The sequence below is a fragment of the Protopterus annectens genome, chromosome 5.part0 (genome assembly GCF_019279795.1).
Source record: "Protopterus annectens isolate FY-2018-M chromosome 5.part0, PAN1.0, whole genome shotgun sequence".
Classification (NCBI taxonomy): Eukaryota; Metazoa; Chordata; order Ceratodontiformes; family Protopteridae; genus Protopterus; species Protopterus annectens.
This window is the reverse complement of record NC_056735.1, coordinates 1277351186-1277371391: the sequence shown is the minus strand read 5'-3', so window position 1 is coordinate 1277371391 and position 20206 is coordinate 1277351186. Positions and strand designations below refer to the sequence as shown.

General features: G+C 40.0%; 1 protein-coding gene across 2 annotated transcripts in view; it reads right to left on the bottom strand.

The window, feature by feature from the left end:
• Positions 1-20206, bottom strand: part of CIP2A (cellular inhibitor of PP2A) — a 2713480-nt gene that overhangs the window by 1664012 nt on the left and 1029262 nt on the right. For both annotated transcript variants that reach the window (XM_044071100.1, XM_044071101.1), the window contains one exon: positions 3944-4168. In XM_044071100.1, the coding sequence (XP_043927035.1) occupies positions 3944-4168 (225 nt within the window). The remainder of the gene's footprint in view (positions 1-3943; positions 4169-20206) is intronic.

Below are 20206 nucleotides of genomic sequence, written 5' to 3'. Positions count from 1 at the left end.
AGCTCCAGGACTTTCATGCAATGTGGCAGGAGTTTGATATTTCTATACTGCCACCAGCTGTGAATGCCCCCTTGTTCTCTAACATTGGCACTAGTATGGTTATTCTCCAGTCATTAGGGATATGCCTTTCTCTCCATACTGCTGAGTACCTTCAGAAGCCACTTTTTCCATATCTCACTCAACATCCTTATTATCTGCTGTGACCTCCTCTGAGCCTGCTGCTTTTCCTGATTTCATTTTCCTTAGTGCTGTTCTTACTTCTTCTAGGGTGGGGCTCCTCCTCCTCTTTCACTGTAGACTGAGCCTGAAGCAGTACAGCTTCCATGGGGTGTTCTTCATTCAGAAGCTGCTAGAAGTGCTTCTACCACTTGCCTTTGCTGTCATGTGGATTGGTGAGCAAGTTGTTGCTGGCATCCTTTAAGAAAGATGTCTGACCATTTTCTTTATCTTTATCTTTGTGTTTGCCTTTTGACCTGATAGAGTCTATGCCATCTACTGAGTTACTTTCCAGAAGCTGGTACAGTGCCTCTGATGCCTTGTTTTTTACGACTGCAACTCCTCTCTTAGCCCCCTTTGTTAGCCAACCAGTATTCCTTCACAGCCTGAACCATCTTTTCTATTTCCCACTTTTTCCTGCATTCCTTCCTTTGATGGCATTCTTGGATTGCTGCATTCCACCACCAGCTTTCCTTATGTACCTTATTTCTGTACCTGCCTCATCCACATATCTGTTCTACAGTCCACACACGCAGTTTTGAGGAGTTGCCATTCTTCTTTAACCCCATCTATTCCCATTTTTCCTGAGGTGCTACAGCCCTGAGTAATTTCTTCAAATATTGTGCTCCCTGCAATTTCTAGGTCTTCAGCCTTGTCTTTGTTGACCTTAGAGCCTTCACTAACCACTGCTTTCAACTGATTGCAGCAACTACTGGTTTATGCTGTGGATAGATTGTTTCCCTGGGAATTACTTTACAGTCACCGATTCTACCATGGTGCTCTTTCCTGACTAGGAGGAAGTCTACTTGAGTCATATGTTGGCCACTCTTGTATGTGATTTTTTGAATGTCTCTTGCTGAACCATATGTTAGTCACAAACAAGCTATCTTCCAGACAGAATTCTAAAATGGCCTATCCCTTTTATTCCTGTTGCCCCTCCCCATGTGGACCCAGGGAGCCCTCATATCCATTTGTTTTCCCTGTCCAGATGTGTGCATTCAGGTCACCCATTATAAACACTAGTTTCTGTTGTCCTGCTTGATCCAGTAGGCCCTTCAACTGGTGCCTGAATGCACTTTTTTTCTCACTATCACAACCCTGCTGTGGGCCATATACTGCAATTATGAATAGAGCCTAATTGCCATGAGTTTGTCACTAATTCTGATGACATCGCTCACCATCTTCTGATGTCTCTCCCTCATAATTCTGATGACATCGCTCACCATCTTCTGATGTCTCTCCCTCACCATAATTACCACACCATTTCTAGTGTGTCCTCCTCCTGAATAGTAGACTCTGGATCCCAAGCCAAGTAACTTTTCTGCACTGTCTTTCCATCTTGTCTCCTCAATACATAGGAGGTCCAGCCTCCTCCTTACCACCAGGTCATCCACTTCCATTTTGCATCCTGTCAGTGACTACACCGATTGCAGCAATTCTTAGCTCATGTTTGGCAGGTTGATAGGTTTTATGTCCAGCTTTGACTTAAGAGCGTTATCCAAGGAAACCCAAGCTGGGCAAATAGACACGGGTTGGCCAGTAGCTTATTGACCCAGGGGTACTGGGCTTTACGGCAGGCACACACTGGCCAATAGGGGCACACGCACACACACACACACACACACACCTCGACCATTAGCATGGTTCTGTGATGTAGGTCAGAGAAGGCCAGGTCCTCAACCCACTTCTCACTGGCAAATACCCATGCCCATTTGGCGATATTAATTAACATGACTGAAGTCAAGTAGAGCCAAATTTTACACCATCAAGTGGCTAGCCCTAACGCAGCACTCAGTCTGTGATCCATTTTCTCCTACCTTGAGTTTACTGTGCACCACACTTGATGCCCAAAGCAGTTGGTCTATGCCACTCTTCCCTCCTAAAATTAATGCAGTCTGTTTTTTTCCAGTTTCTCTGCTACAGCAGAAAATTTCAGGTTTCCTCTGTGTTTTCTGTTTTCTAATATTTTTTTTAAACAACTCTTCTTGAGAAGCCTCATCCTCAACCAGATTTTTCTTCACTTCAGCCCCTGATTTTTGCAGTATTATTAGTTCATCTGAATTGCCAGTTAAAGTTTCTTCTATTTTTTCCTAGCCCTTTGTTATCTAACTTTATATATTCCTTCAGTGTTTCAACTATTTTGAACATCTCTGAATGCATCTAATTTTATTTTCCCGTAAATTCCTGAAAGTTTTCTCCGATACCAAAGCTGAAATTTGAACTGCTTTTTGCTGAACAGCTGCAAGATTCTTTCCAGCCAGAATGTTTTCTTCTCCTTTTCCAATTGATTTTCTATTACTTTCTCTAAATGTCATATTTGCTGACATCCAAGCAATGTAACTACTAGCCAATGACTGAAGTTTGTCCAAACGTAAAGTTTTTACTGCCTATGTTTCACAGTCTGTTTCACACCAGGACAGCTCTAATCAAGCAGTTTCATTATGCAGAGATCCTGGGAGTCCTTCCCAGTGGAGTTCTTTTTGGGGGTGGTGGAGGATCCGTGATCTCGGGGATGGAACCAAGAGTGAACAAGTGATAATTCTTCAAGCTGAGGTAAAAGTACAGCTATGTGACATTCTCACTATAACAGATTTGAGTAGGATTACTATTGTGATGGAATTCTTGTCATACTAAAATTAGCTGAAGATAAACATCCACTTAAGCCTTATTCCCAAAAGCTCCATGGATGTGTGGGTGATATATATGTGAGGATGCACACCTGTGTCTCATGTAAAAGAGGCAGGCCTGCCTTGCCATCATCTGTTTTTTTTTTCTGATTTATACAGCAGCTACACCCTCTGAAAGAAACAGGCTTTTCACAGCATAAAACTCAGTTGTGATGTCCCGCCTTTAAGTGTTAGGGCTAAAGTAGCTTCCATTAATGGGAGGGGCAGTAATTTCTTTTGGTTCCAATACATTAGTTACCTCTGGAGATGCACTGGACTACCACAGAACAAGGGCAGGGGGTTGGAAGAAGCTTGTACTATAGCACTCAGCTTTGGTAAGGTTATGACCTGTCCCCTGAATGCCTGTCCTTTTGCCACTGTTCTGACCTACACTGTGAGGATGCATGGTAGACCATTCTTCATCAGTCCCTGAATAAGGAGCTCTCATTCACTGCTCTTGTCTCAAGGTAAAATAGCAGAGTCTCAGTGACTGGGTCAAAATGCACTTGTGGCACTTTATGCTGAATAAAGGCAAAGCTGATGCATGTACTGGTTTTTAATCTGATACCTGTATTGTTATCCTGACTGCATATAAGCCTTGTGAAGGAAGGATATTCTACAGAAGATAGCAAGGCTCATGATATAAAAGGCTGAAGCGGCAAAAACAACATGGTGGGGGGATTAGGGGGCAAGCAAAAGTTATCCACCACATAAATGTCAGAAGGGGCAGACATCTTTAATCTGGTATATTTCAAGTGTTTTCACCATATGTTGACTGGTGAAGATGAACTCTCAAACGAATTCTCATGAAGAAGAGTTATCAATATTACATACTTAAAGTACATGTGTGTATGAGGAATAGCAGAGAGCAGTATTTTACCCTATCACACTCCCTTGCACGGAGCATATAATCAGATGCACAATTAATTTTTTTTTTCAGACACAGTAAATGAAAATTTTTATGCCTTCTGCAAAAGTAAAAAAAATAACCAAACATTGTCTCAGGGACTTGCAACAATGTAAAATATATAAAGATATGTAAAAAGTCTTCATTAAAATACCTCAAATATTTCTTTAACTAGTTCTAAAGCCAACAGAGAACATTTCTCAGAGCCTTCAAGTGGCTGACTAGACCAATGGACGAGAGCAATTAGTGGCTCTGGAGACTTGTTATGGGGCCCAATCATTGGAGTTCGACTGCACTGAGCACTAGAACCAAGCACTGTCTGGTATAACATCCTCCGTAAACTGTTCACAGAACAGAATGCAAGCAGCAGTTCCAAAACCTAGAAGGATAGAGAGAGAGAATGACAGCATTTAGTGTGTGTGTGTGTGTGAGTGCGCTAGAAAACACTGTTCTTTAAGTTTATCTCATGCTCTTACCACCTTCCTCCTCAATGTTGATGCGATTTTTTTTCTGGCAGGTATGGCCCATTTTTTAGCAAGTCTACAAAATACAGTTGTGCAGAGTACTTACCATAACAGAAAATCATCCCAGTAAACCATATCAAGGCTTATTTACATTCTGTTTCTCATGTTTCAGTTGGACTTTCAAAACTCTTCGTATTCTATTATGACTAAAGTTAGTTTCAAACTTGTAATGGTACATAACAAAGGAAGCATGAGATACCTCATATAGCTAAGCACTGGTCATGTGTTCTCTTCTTTGTTTTGAAACTACACAGAAAAAAAGTGCCTGTTGTACAGATAAGGCAAGTGTTTTAAGCCTCTCAGTCTCAGTAGCATTGATGCCACAGTGGTGCAGAAGATAGTGCTGCCACTTAACAGCAAGAGGTTCTCTGGTTCGATCCTCGGCTGGGGTTGCCTTCTATGCGGAGTCTGCATGTCCTCCCTGTGGTCGCGTGGGTTTCCTCCAGGTGCTCCAGTTTCCTCCCACATCCCAAAGACATGCTATAGGTGGATTGGATACTCTAAATTAGCCCTAGGCATGAGTACATGCATGTGTATGCCTTCTGTGGAAGGTTGGGCAGCAGTCTGGCAACTCAACACCATAAAACTCCACTGCCAATCATGAGCAGACAGGTGATTCGCTGTGGCAACCCCTAACTGGGAAAAAGCCAAAAGAAGTCGTTTCAGTAGCATTGATAAGGTGGGTAAAAGACCAGCCACACTGGCTGCAAAGAGGCAGTGCAATCAGTAGATGCTGATCAGTCTTCAGTGCAGTAAATTACTGGCAGTAAATTACTCGTATTAAGAAAGCTGGTATTGTCTCTGTGGTCAGAACTGGAACTCTTGGCATACTGTGCGTGTAGCATTAAATGTGGTTTGTGGTCTGCTGCAGTTTGAATCAAAATGTGCCCCCCCCACACTCAATTCAGGGGGAACAGAGGAACTTTTTTTCTCTCGCCAACTGTGTGCGTGTGTGTGTGGGTGTGTGGGGGGGGTAGCACTGGGCACCAAAATAGATAGATGCACCTCTGTTCAGTCTCTTGCCTTGATCATCAATTCTGGGGATACAAACAATAAAAGAGCAGTCACATTGTGTGTATCTATGGTATCTGAAACAATGCTAGGTGTAAAACGACAAACTGCTTCTGAAAGACTTCTGTCTTTTATTGCATCAGAAAGGAATGATGAACATGCTTTAATTTTTTGCTCCACAGGAAATATTAAAAATATTAAGATAAGGTATTACCTTGTCCTCTATTCTTAATTACACTTTAGTCTGTCATCTGTTCGACATTCGCTTAACAGATCAAATAGAAAAACTTAGCTAGGTTAAAAAAACAAATAAAAGCAATATAAATAAAAAAAGAAGGAAGTAAGGAATTTAAAAATGGAATATGACCGGAGTAGCACAGGCTTGATGAAAAGGGTGGAAGACAGATTTGTGATGTATTCATGATGTGGGGCAGATGTCTGCCGCATACAGCCTTACGGTGACTAACCATGCAAAATCTGGAGGAAAACAGGCAAGCTTACTGGAACAACATGTTAGCTAGAGAAGGTAGTTGGACTGGTAAGACAAAGTGAGAAAGGACAGACAAATTGGGAATAGAAAAGAACAAACAGAAGTCCAGCAGACAGGAGAGGACAGAAAGACCAGAACACAGGCAATCAAGAGGAGTACCTGCAAAATGAGTGGCAAACAGCAAAGTTAAGGGAGAGCATGGAAGATGCAGCAACAATACAAAAGATACAGATGAGTCCAAGGTGGAAGAACATATACAAAGAACATGATATGTGAAGAAGATGAGATGAAAACAGAGGTGTTGATGTAGGAGCAAACCATGAAGGAAGTAGGCTGGGAAAGACATTTAGCCTAAAAGAGGAGGTAGACGGGAAGAGAGAGAGAGACAGAGAACACTGGAGAGGTCTTGCTGGAAGAATACGAGGAATACTGAAGGGATTCGATTCAGAACTGGAACTGGGGCATCCAGCATCAAGAATGAGAAGGGTAGCAGAAGGTGGAAACAGAGGAGGAAGAAAGGTTACAGATATGAGGGGTAGAAGCATATACAGCAGGAAGTGAAGAGAGAAAAAAGTCAGTATAAGAAAAAAATACTTTGATAACTACAGACTCAAATATAAGGGGATTAATGGTTTTGACAAGTGCAAAATGACATAAAATGTAAGTGAAATTGTCCTTGGGGGATTAGACTCAGCAAGACATGAAAGGAGGTGACAAAGGAGATCACACATGGGAAGAGGAAGTAAAACACTTAGGGAGGTGGAGTGTGCATTTTTGTGGATGATAGCTGGTGCAAAAACTGTAACACTGTGAATGAGCATTGCTCTGTAACTGGAATTCCTTGTACTGAAATGCAGACCTTTTATGCACCCAGAGAACTAAATGGTGTCTATATAACAGCTGTATATATACCACTGAGTACTAACTTCACTGAAGCACTGAATATAGAGCATAATACTATATGTGAGCTGCAATGCAAAAATTCTAACTGCATTTAAGATAGCTGGCGACTTCAACAAAGCAGATCTCAGGGAGGTGCTAACCAAATATTACTAAATTGTGGATTTCCACAACAGGAGCAAATAATCTGGACAGGGCTTACACTAACACAAAAAGGGAGACCTGTACAACAACCATCCTGGGTGGCTCTGATCAAATCTCCATAAAACTAATACCAGCTTACAAACCTCACTTGGTCAGAGATAAGGCCACTGTGAAACAAATCAGGGTCTGGCATGAAGGAGCCATGGAAAGCCTCAGTGGCTGCTTGGATACCACAAACTAGTATGTCTTCAGGAAGGCAGCCACAGTGAATAATCTGGTGAACACAGATGAATATACTGAGACAACTACGGCTTACATATCCAAATGCGTGGAGGATGTAACAAAGCCGGGCAGCCTGCACAGCGGCTCCAGACCCATCCAAGGTAGAGATGGCTGCAGGATCCTTAAACAAAGAAGAGTTCTGTGGCATACTGAACTCCAAAAAAGTCTCAATAGAGGCCTGAGAATAAACTGAAGCGGGCATCAGGGGGCTGCAAAAGCACCTCACTGAGTTACAAAGGACTGACGACTAGCTTAACGGAAGCATCATCGGAATGTTTGGTCCTATGCGATTTGTCTCTGTCTTTATCTTTACGTTTTTTTTGGAAGATCTGCTGTCGGATGGCTTACCGAAGCCATATCTGAATTAGAGGACTGTAAACAGAAATATCTGGCTACAATAAGGGCCCGACGACGAATAGTTCTGACGTTAAAGCACAGAAGCAACAACCAGGGACATCGTGGTCTGGGCATTGACAAGTGACGCAGCAAGAATGGAAGTCCCGGTGTGGTATTTGCTTTCCACAGGCAAGACAATTATTAACTTTTTCTAACATTGGTTAGTGCAAGAAAAAAGGATCCCCAACGGGGTACTTAGCTTTCGAAGACTTCATCTTCAATTCGGAAATGAAATTCGGGTGGCAGCCGACCGGTACTCATGCAAACTGCATCTGCTCCATGGCAAGAAAGACTGATGTAATGGCGTCGGATGCCTTCCTTTATACCACTGACGACCTGATGTCTATCCTCAAGCGACAGCAACTGATGCAGAAATACTAAGTCTCTGGTATTCAAGCCGGCCGAGGGCTACCCTGGCAAGGATAACCCAAATGGGATGACTGCAACAGTGAAACACAAAGAACATCAAAGCTTAGAAAGTGGTCCTGTCAGAACAGACAGCTGAGTTTTAGCAATCAGAGAGGTGACAGGAGAGATGGTCAGAGACACAATTCACAGAAGCCTTACGTGTACTGGCAGCCAGCACACACAGAAAAAAGATAATTAGTAAACTGACCAGATATAGCACTTGACATTGGAGAAGGCTTATGACTGGTAGAAGAATGGAAAAGGCCAGCTCTGTGTAAAAGACAAACCCCATCTTAGCCCAGATTTATGCATTGCAAAGGTATGTTTTAAAGCCCATATATTCCAACCAGCAGTTGAAATCACTTTGTCTGACCTGACAGTTGATATAGAGATTTAAGGAACTGTTAATGAACTGTTTCCTGTGGTCTAAGGTTTGATTCCCTCAGCCTCCATTGCCAGTTTGACTTGGAGCAAGTCACTTACTCAGACAGTGCTCCCATGCTGAGTTTGAAAAAAGTCTGTGGAGATCAATGCTCTAACCCAGCCAAATAAATAAATATATATATATAAATAAATAAATATATATATATATATAAATATATATATATATATATATATATACATATATACATATACATACATATACATACACACACACATATATATATATATATATATATATATATATATATATATATAGATAGATAGATAGATATTTGAAAGGAAGTATCAATGAAACAGAAGAGGAGATAGGCAGTCAGGCCAAGAAAAGAAAATCAAGCACAGAATTTGGCTGAGTAACAAAAGTAACTCAAACAGTAGTTGGGTAGTCCTGCAAGGATCCATGGTAAGAAAAAAGTGGCCTTACTTGCAGTGATGCAAGAGAGAGAGGATGGACATAAATGACATTACTGAGACATAAGCCAATGACAAGCTGGGGTGAGACTTGGAGGTGCCTGGGTATAGGTTTGCTCATGAATGATGCAGAAAAGAGAAATGGAAACAGAGAGGCACTATACAAACAGGGTGACATCAGAAAGAGATCAGAGAACAGGAAAAACGCCAAACAGAGAACGGAGCAAGGAAATGAACACGGTCAGAGACTACATTAAGTGCAGTAGCAGATAAGGTAAAATAAAATGGAGCATCTGGTGGATCAACATCCACTACCTCCTAAAAAACGGGAGCATGAGACTAAAAAACAACACAAAGGAATAAGGTAGGAGGAAGAGGATTAAAGTCCTGGGACATGCAAATCTTCCATAAGCAAACTGTGAGATTTCAAGCCCTTGTGTAAAAGAAAGAGGGAGCTGACTGAGGTCTTGTACCATGATAGGTTCAGCAACTGGTGCTGCACAGTACCAGAAAAATCAACACTTTGTAAACGATCCTAAATAGTATTGTAGAGGTTATGGTTGTTTAGCATATGTCACCATTAGACAATAGTGATCGTGTTACTGTAAGATTGAGACTAGGCCAATAAGTAAGAATATAAAGCCAAAAAGAAAATGATGTGGAACTTTAGGAGCGTGCATTGTACTGTGCTGAGCAATGGACAAAAGATGAGTTGAGAAACTAGGAGCAAATGGAAGGAGTAAACACGCTCTGAGGTAGGTCATAGATGGAGTGCTTGGGGTCTATGGACAGCACTGTGAGGAAGAGGCAAAAAGGTGGCTGGGAATGTGGAGTTAATATTTATGGAAAAATGTATGTGAGGTCAAAATGCACAATACACGAAAGCTAAAAGGACAACAAAGGTGGTGACAATAGCAAAAGCACAAGTTGAACTACATTAGATGAAACTAAGTATATGTGGGGAGTGGGAAACTACCCAAAGGAGGAAAATCATGCCAACGATCGAGTCAGGAAGGAGAAAATTCTGCATTTATTTTATTTTATTAATTTTTTTTTTTTTTTTTTTTTTGTGGAATGGCTTTCAAACTGCAGCATCGCAATCCTTTCAGGAAAATCTTCCATTTGACCACTTGGTGGTTAACTTAACATGTTTGCCCTTAGAAGGAAAATTAGCTCATTTACTTCACTTTCATCTGGTCTTGTTGAGAAACTGAAGCAGAAATCTTAGCTGAAGTCCAGAAATGGCAGATCTAAATCAATTTCCCAGAAATCCAGAAGGGCAAATATTTTTCAAGGTACAACTCTTCAGCTTGCAGTTCCACCTTCACAAGTAGCCTTATCTTCAAGGACAGGAATAGCCGAGGAATGAACTGCCAGTGCCGTTAACTGACCACAAGCAACACAGAATCACACACAATGTCATCAGAAGAGACTTTTGCTTGCTCACCTGAACAGAGCAGTGGGTTTGACATACTATAGTGTGTTTCTTCGCTCAATGTTGGCCAAGTGCATATTTACCCTGTTAAAAAATTCGATAATAAGATCATTTGGTAAATTAACAGTTCAGTGTTGTCTCTGTAAAGTCATTTTTGGTTAAATGGTCTTTCAATTATTAGAAGTAGACCCTTTTATATATATATATATACATACACACACACACACACACACACACATATATATATATATAATGTGTATATATATATATATATATATGTGTATATATAGATATATATATATATATATATATATATATATAGATATACATATATATACATATATGTGTGTGTGCGTAAATATATATGTATGTATATACACACACACATGCATGAGGAGTTGTAATGGGTGTCACTGTATGTATCGGATACCAAACTAATAAAATACATTTACTGTGCCCATTACCCCCCCCCCCCCGGTTTCGTCACAATTATGCATTGAGATATATTCACTCCAAAAATTGACTGCAAATGTGGAGTACAATGTCAGACATGGAATAAAGCAAGCAACTCCTGTTGCCATTTAACCACAGTTAACCATCTGTAGCCAGTGGTAAGTAACTGGGAAGCTGGAGATTACAAGGGGGGAACTCAACATCCATGACTGTGGGGGTCTCACAAAAGCTTAATTAATAAATTTAAAACAAAACATTAGTAAGTTTAATCTAATCAAGGTCTTCGTGTGACCCTGATTAGGATAAGGTGAATAACTTGACAATGTATGAATATGAGGTAGAAACTGGTAAGCCCATATCAACTGATCTCAGGGATAACCTAGGACTTTTACAGAAGCAGATGCTCTTGATCTTCAAGGAAGTTTTATTCTTGCACGTAGTTTAATACTCTCAGAATACCATATATATCTTTGGGTGGTGGTAAGAGTACTCACTGCACAGAAAAGTTATCCATTCATTTTTAAACTATTAATTTATTAGTGTTCATGTCTGGGAGGCTGGGACAGTGATTACTCTCTGCACCAACTCAAAGTAAATTACCTTGGCTATTACTACTTTCATTCTCATTGGACTGTTCATCGGAGTTGATCATTAAAAGGACAGAAGAGGTCATTTGTGTAAGTAAAATGCAGATCACTGGTATGGCTTTTACACTGGTGAGAAAAGCCCATATGTGTGAAAGCAGTAAGTTGGAAAGCATTACTATGGCTATTCTTTTACTTTTGTCACAAGCTAAAACCAGAGGAAAACATCATAGTCGAACAACAAAATTAAGTATTTTTTTTTTTTTTAGGGGGGCTGGATGTGAAAGTAACTGCCTATCAAGTTGGTTTCTCAGTGGCAAAGCCTGCGTGTGTGTATGTGTATGCCTGGGGAGTTGCAATGGGTGTCACTATGTGTGTCGGATACCAGACACAAATACATTAAACATATGACTGCCTCAAGAATGAATACACGAGTGAAGCAAAAAAATATCCATCTTGTTAGAACAGAAAATGCTGATCAAAAATGTTTATGCAGGGGCAAGTCCCCTACTCCCAGCCCCTGATAATCATATGCATCATCTCTAAGATCATACAACAGTGGGGAAAAGACAAATTCCCAAACCCAGCTGCACCACAATCTTGAATGAAGAGCAGTCTGGCTGTCAAGAAAACGTGAAAAAGAACATTCACTCTTACAGACTGCAACCATGTATGTATGTACACACGTATGCACACAAGGGTGGCTAGATGTGTGTAAATAAATTAACATTAGCTTTTGTTTATCAACATTTAAGTCACCTTTTCACAGAGTAGGCATATTTGTCTGAGACGGGTTGTGAATGCAAAGGGCTGAAACTAATGGTTTTTTTTTTGTGTAGGAATACTGAAACTACAACCCTTGTTTTAACTTTCCAATTGCAACTTTATTACAGTGCCAAAGTATCCTTACTGCAAATGTCTTTAGATTGACTTCACAATAAATATGAATATTTATTTGCTCTTACACAGGCAAATACATACTACTAAACCTCATACATGTATTGCCATACTCTGAAGTTCTACATCATATGCAGTATCCACTGAGAAGCATGTGTTATATGACACATCATCACATTACAAGTCAAAGTACTGTCAAGAATGAATGCATACTAATTTGTCATTGTATCAGAAGTAAAAGTAATAAATATTTCTGAAGGGAAATGTCGTCTTAGCTGACCTGCCATAGTTTTCTGTTTCTGCTAACTGTTTATCATGCAGGTTGGACATCTGGTATTTCCTTCTGACTGAAGAACAGATAATGTTGGCAATTTTGTTCTCATTTTACTCCCCATCAATAACTGCAAAAGTGAGTCTTTATGACCTGAAGAGACTGTTTTGGTATTCAGGTATAACGTTCCTGCTCTGAGTTGCCAACACATTTTGTCACTGATGTTCTTTACTATTGTAATAACTTTCTCAACTCTTGAGCATTTGGTGAAGTTGTAATATAATGGAACTGTGTCTGCTGCTAAGATTGAACATCTTGCCTTAAAAACCTTGAACAACCATCTGCAATTAGTATACAAGGAATACCATATTATGAAAAATTGACTTCAACAATGTAAAGAGAGTTGGTGAAGAAGTATATTTTAGCTTGATGCCCTCAGGGTACTTACAATATTAATTACTACTTGAGATGCTGATTGTCTATATACTGAAATATAACAATAAATGCTACTGCATTGATTGTCTGGAATTTGGGGTGGTATCACTTCATATTTGGAATTGCTTTTGTGCTGTGTTAAAGATGGGTCAAGTCTTTTACCACCAGCTTAAGCTCTTTGGACATTCATAGACAAATCAAAATGTCACATGCAGTTTCTGTACACTTAAAAATTCACATGCGCATTTCATATATTTACCTTAATATGAGATTATTAAGATGGTATGGCACAATCACGCTACTGCTTTTGAGCATCACTTCCTGTGATTCGTGATTTTTAACTCAATAGGCACAGCAGATTTGAATTAGTAATGGAATGTTTTCTTGTCAGTTAGCCATCCTGTCATAAGCATTTTTTTTTCAAAAACTGTATTTCCAATTTATTTTCTATACAATAAAGAAATTCAGATAGCTTATCTCCATATCCAAGTCAGCATTGTGTTTTCCAATATCTAGTAATAAATTTGTAATACTGCATCACTGCACACAATGTTTGGTTCCTGTGGCTTTACACTCTGAACTGCAAGAATGTGTACATCATTGCTTTTGCAAACGTGAATCAGTGACTCGATAACTAAGAAATCATTGTATCTGATGATACAAATTACGGACTCTTACTACAGGACCCTTTACTGCACTGCTTCTGCATGTAAACATGATTCACTAGAAGGACTAAACTTCAGAGTGATGACGATATAGGTCTAGGTCTGCACTATCACATCTACCAAAACTGTAATTTGCATGTATCTACACCCAAGATGTTTGGTATGCTTCACTGTGGCAGGACACAGTTTGAATGTTTGCAGTACTGGCTATTTCAATGTGGTACTGAGGATTCTTTCAATGTATTATCAATGCAGATAAAAGCTAGTATGTGTGCCTGCCATTCAGGATTCAGAAGGCCGCTTGTGTAGACTCTAATATTTACATGAAAGGAACATGAATATGTCATGCAAAAGTAATTTCTAAAAGGATTGTGTGTGCGATGTGGAAATAGTTGATGTTTACTGAGGGCCTTCACTTCCCAGATTTATATGCTATAAAGGAACACTAGACACAAAAATGTTTTTACCCTTATTTTCATCAACTTTTTTTTTTTTTGGCATTCCACCTTGTGCCTATCCCTCACTTTTTTCCATTTAGCTGCAAAACCTCAGATTCTACCTCTGATATCTTCAGACTTCACCTCTTCTTAACCACATCTACTAGATACATGAAACGTTTAACCTGTAACACTGTTTTCCCTTCTATCTCAGTTTTCAGCTTCTGACTTCCTACAGTTGCTACTATAACCACTGTTTTGTCTAGTCAGTTTCACCTCATGCCCCTTCAGTTTTGCATTCCAGCAGTCACCCTGTCGCTTTTCCCTCTCTACTATAGATGACAAACAGGTGGGAGAGTTAGTTTATATGCTTTATTACATAAAAACACATCAGGATGGAAAGCAGCATTGCAAAATATAAACAAATTGCTGGAGCCTTCCTGTGTCCTGACAGAGTGCTCTTCAAACTATCTGGAGATATACAGAGCTGAGTATATTTTTCTGGCACTTCGGAGTTGTGCACTGGTAATTGTTGTTTGACTAATTTTATATCATTGCTGGCTAACTTCAGAGTTCTGCACTGTTATTTTTGCTTCACTGTATAGTTTTTCAGATCTCTGCTGAAGGTGTTGGTTTTCCCATACCCACCCTGCCTATTTCTGTCTTGTTGTTTAAATTTGGAGGCTTTTGCAGTTGCCCGCCCCACTGTAGATTTGATCTGGGACACTCCCCCCAGTCCCATCTCTTTACCTCATTCTACCTAATAGACTCCTCCTGCACTTGTTTTTAGTCATTTTTAATTTAACTGCTTTTAAACTGTTTGGTCTAACATTTCTACATACTCAAGTGTGCTAGCTTGCACTGCATATGAATTGCTTTTACTGCTGTTTTAGCTACTTTTCTGTATGTGTATATATATATATATATATATATATATATATATATATATATATACATAAATAAAAATTACCTTTCCTGTAACTAGTGTAGTCCACATTCAAATTTGCTGTATCCAGGACTGTATGTAAGCTTCTGAGTCCCCCCCCCCATGCTTTCTGTGTTGGAGGGAAGCCTTCTAGCTCATCAGTGGGAGTGGTAAACACTAGGTAACCTATCTACCACATAAGGAGTGGCTCTGGCCCAAAAATTGTAGTTATTGGTCGTTTGGGCAGTTTTTCATTTCTCTCAACTTTCTGATTTAAAAGCCCGCATTTGCACTTGTTTCCCCCCTTTCCTGTAACTAGTTTAGTCCAGATACAGATTCTTAGTTTTAGCACTTGAATTTGCTTATTCATGATCAGCACTTGTTCAGAACTTGTAAGCACTAAATAAGCTACTAATTACTATAGCACTCAATCTTCCTCATTACCTACAGGAAAACAGTTTTGGTACTTACTTTCCTCACTTGCTTAGAGAAAAACAGCTCTTGTACTCACTTGTACTAGTTTCCTCTTCTATTGTATAGCTTGTTTATAATCCAGGGTGTTTGAGTGTATAAATTCTAGAAATGTTGGGGCAAGAGAGTTAGTACTTGAGTAGTTCTCCCAGTTAATGTTTGGGTAATTGAAATCACCCAATATTAGAGTGTTTGGTAGGACCTTTATGTTTCCCAGTGTTTCCAGAAACGTGGAATGGGGGGTCCTGGGACATGGTGGATGATCTGTAACAAGCTACAATTTGAATTGCAGTTTTGCCCGTTGTTAGTTGCACATGGATGATCTCTGAAGCATCGTGCTATGCCACTAACCTGGAGGTGTGGGTATCCTTGATGAATATGGATACTCCCCCGCCTTTTCAATTTCGGTCTTGGGTTCTGTGGCCAAAATGGATGTATGATTTGTAGCCTGGTAGTGCTGGGGTGCTCTCTGGAGCCTTAAACCAGGTTTCTGTTACTGCACATATATCGATTTTCTCCATACTGAGGAATGCCTCGAGTGCGTGCATTTTGAGGTTTAGACTTCTGGCATTGAGTAGCACTACCCTCAGATTTGTGTTACTTGTGCTATTTACGGCGGTGGGTTTGTCTTTTGAGCCTTGCCTAAAAAAGGCACTATGGGGGTGGCAAAAGCCTTGGCCAGTATTCGAAAGCCTAAGGGTGGCAGGTGCAAGCCACCTCTAGCAAAGCAGCGTGGCTTGTCGAGCATGTCATCCCAGGCGGACAGACGCTGGATCCCCTTTGAATGACACCAGAAACTTAGCCAATTGTTAAAATTGATAATTGTTTCTTTATACCGTGGTATCATTCTTGGTGAGTGCAGGATGCTACTCAGGGTCATACCGGCCTGGGCTACGTGATCATAGAGTTCTTTCGTGTCTCTTTTCATGTAGTCCAGGGAGGTACAGCTCAGGTCATTCACACTAACATGGACAATGACAGAGCCATATTTGTACTTGTTCTGGAGTGACCTGAGTGCTTGTGTTATGTGGCGGATCCTGGCACCCGCCAGTTAGCTAACAGTAACCTTCTCCTTATTCAGCCTAGTGAGTGGGACATCAGTGTGCCTGACTATAGAGTCACCTATTGCTAGTATGTTGGGTATGTTATTTTGCCTTAAGGGCTGTGACTGCATGGCACACTGGTTTTGTGAAGTATGTGTTTCATGGTTTGTTTTGGGGGTGGAGGTTGCTTGGATGCTTTGGAGGTCTCTGTTGCTTTTGCAGACTTTTATTTAGAGCATCCGAGTGTGTTTTGATGTGTTTATGTGTGTTTTTTGCTGGTGCTGGTTTAATGGGTCTATGTGAGACTGGTGGTGTGATGCCAATATTTCCCTTCTCCTCTTGACTGTCTGATCCAGTCTTGGGTTGAGAGAGCTTAGCCCTCAGTTTGGTTGTATAATTGCATCTCTCGCATGTATTAGTGTTTGGTGGTAGGAGGAGGGTTGTCTGTGTACATGAGGCAGTTGTACCATTGTCTCAAAATTCCCAGATTCACCAGTTGGACTGGAGAATACACCTGAAACTGCCCTTTGGACATGCCTGGATAGTTACACTGAACTGTTTTACTGAATGGTTGGTAAGGTTGAATAGCCTTGTCCTTCTATACAGTATGGGGGGGGGGGGTCTAGTGCTTGAGTTTATAAGTGCTTGCCAAGAGTTTTGAGCAAGTGCCGGGCTGAGAAATGAATGGCTTGAGTGCTTAAGTTGAAAGTTTGTCTAGTTCCAAGGGAAAAATTGAAAAGGAGACTTTGTGGAGCTGGGAATAGTTATACCCTAGCTAACCAGCCCTCGCTCTTATGCTTGTTTGCTGACGCACTCTTGTGCTTCACTGAGACTGTGCAAACTTTGGAATTTGCTAGAAAGCTCTGGGGTTTCCCAGTGAGTGCTACAGGGGTTACAGTTGCTGTCATGTGCTTGGGCCTATTTCTTTTAACCACATGCCACAATACTATCAACATTAGGTCTGGAAGCATGCATTTCTCATTTGCAAGCATATTTGTGTGCTTTTCTATAAGCTCATATATCTGACAAATCTTAATGACCTTATAAAAAGTTAAATCACTGTCACAAAGCAAACTCTTTCTTACAGCATCAACTTTAATACCACACACAAGTCAATCTTTTATCAACTCATCCCTTAAATCACCAAATCTGCAAGTTTTAGCTTTGTTTCTCAAATCAGTTATATATGCTGCAAAAGTTTCACGAGGCTTTTCATCCCTTGTGTAAAATATGTGTCTTTCCGATGTAATGTCCATCTGGGGTTTACACATTTTTCTAAATTTACATTTTAACTACTTCCCTTGACTCAGCCGGTACAACTATACGACGGCTTTCCCTCTCTCTTGCAAAAACAGCAGGTGCATACACAAATGAAAGCTCTCTTTGTATAGCTTCTTACCCAGCTAAATTGAGCAGAATAAATGCCTTTATATGATCATCTTCATCAGAAAATGCAGCCTGCATGAAAATATTGCACTGTTGCTCAAACACTCTCCAATTCTCTGCAATATTAATATTAAACACAAGTGGTCCTGATTTTCGAAATCCATCTGCCATGCCAACAAATTATGCCCAAAAACACTATAATATACATGGCCCTTTATGATTATATACGAACAAGTGGCTGCGTGTGCTTGCAATATTCAAATGCAAAATAAACTCTTAGAAACACTGTACTCTGCGAAATATACTTTGAAGTGGCTATATTTCACAAAATAACTGTACTGTAATACTGCATAAACAGGCAAAAACTTCATACACTTCAGATATCTCGAATGGCCTTAATTAATGCGAAAAAGTAGTGTTTAGCAAAAAATGCAGTTGTTTATCTTATTTGTTTTATGCAATTCAGACCATATTTCAAACATTTTCCATAGTTATTCTACCGTTTCTATCAAGATGTCACAGTTTCTGACATTTCATGTGCTTAAAATACCGTTCAGAGCTTTCTGAATGCTTCATTTTGCATTTTACAGATAAGAAATCATTTGAGCAAGTTTAATACTCAAAATTAGTTTCTGACCCTTTTTGCGAATTATACATGCAAAAGGGATGATTCACTCCTGTATACTTCTCCAATCTTAACTGAGTGCTTTTCTGTCTCAAATCTAGAGAAACTGGATCCCATTTTGGCACCATGTTGCTTGTCCCTCTCTTGACGAACAGGCAGGGTAGTTTGTTTATATGCTTTATTACATAAAAATACATCAGGATGGATAGCAGCATTACAAAATATAAACAAACCGATTAACTGAGACTATACAAATATACATGCTTACATCTCAACAGCTTACAACAAAATGGCAGTCAGGCTCGCACATGCTCAGTATTTATACACTTGTGGAAGCCCCTGTAAAGCTTCTTAAAGGCATACATACATACTGATCTACATCCCCAATCATTTGCTGATGTTACTGTTCAGAGTCTATTTGTAGTGCCTCATGTCAATGTACAATAACTTTGTTGAACTGTGTCCTTTGATATCACCAATATGAGCAATAGTGTATTTGGAGGTGAACCATGATGCAAACCAACTTCCATTGGAAATACTGCTGCGAGTCTAAACACTGTTCTTGCTTGTGACACAGTCTTCTTATGTAACTTGTATTAATTCCACTAATGTTTCTGGGTCTTCAGACAAAATAAGGACTGCCCAAATCAGCTTTCTTGGGACTTTGTCATTTGTTTCTCCAAGTCTAGGAATGCACACAGCTGAAGTCTTTCCTCATCTCCAGCTTCTCTGTTTCTCATTAAAAAAACATCAGGTTGATTACAATGCATCATGATCAAAATCTTAACTCCTCTCCCACTATACTTTCTAATCCTCTGTCTATTCATTCATCAATCACCCTCTCCAGCAGCTTCACACAATGTAATATGAGTTTGTTACCCCTGTAGTATCCAAAGTTGAATATATCTCATTTGTACTAAAATGTTTATTTGCAGTTATCTTGCATACACTTTCCTCACTATAGGATCATAGGAGATTACTAGGCTATCGACCTGGAAATAATTTTAAGCCTAGCTATTTCAACTCAATATAATACAGTAGAGGTACTAGTCAATACCCAAGATTACATTTAGTGATGACTGACCATGTCTAGGAGGGTTGTAAGAATTTACGGTGTCCCATCCACTCATCCAGGTTCCTCTTGAACAGTGTCATAGAGGTGCTCTGTTTCACATGATTTGGTAGCCTGTTCCAAAGACGTTGCAGTCGCTGAGAGCCAAACCTGTCCTCCAACATGTCCTATTTAAGTCACAGGGCATATTTAAGTCCCTGGAATGGGTGGCCCTAGAACTACTTGATTTAGAAATATGCAGTAAGTTCATTAGGTTTTGGATTTGGGTTGCTCTGTAGGCCAGGCATAAGGCTCCCCTAGGAAGTCTATATGATACAAAGTATAGTGACAGGGATTTTAGTTGGTAAATATAAGGCACATGCCAGAGGCCCCTGATCATCTTTCTTAGAAATGTCTAAGGTGCATCTAATTGCTGTAGGTGCTTACTACAGTATATACTAAATGGAGTGTTGTACTCAATTATGGGCTGGATAACTGCCAAGTATGGGGGGGTTACAACTTTGTTTGCTCTCGAGGCAATGACTTTACTAATCAAGTGAGCTACATGGAAAGCTTTCAAAGAAATCCACCAGATTTAACAGGCAGGATCTGCCCTTCATGAAGCTGAATTGGGTAGGATCCAGGGTTTGGAGGTCACCTATGTCTTTATTTATGAGGTCCAGAATAATACATTCCATAGCCTTGCAGATGAGGCTGGTCAGGCTTATG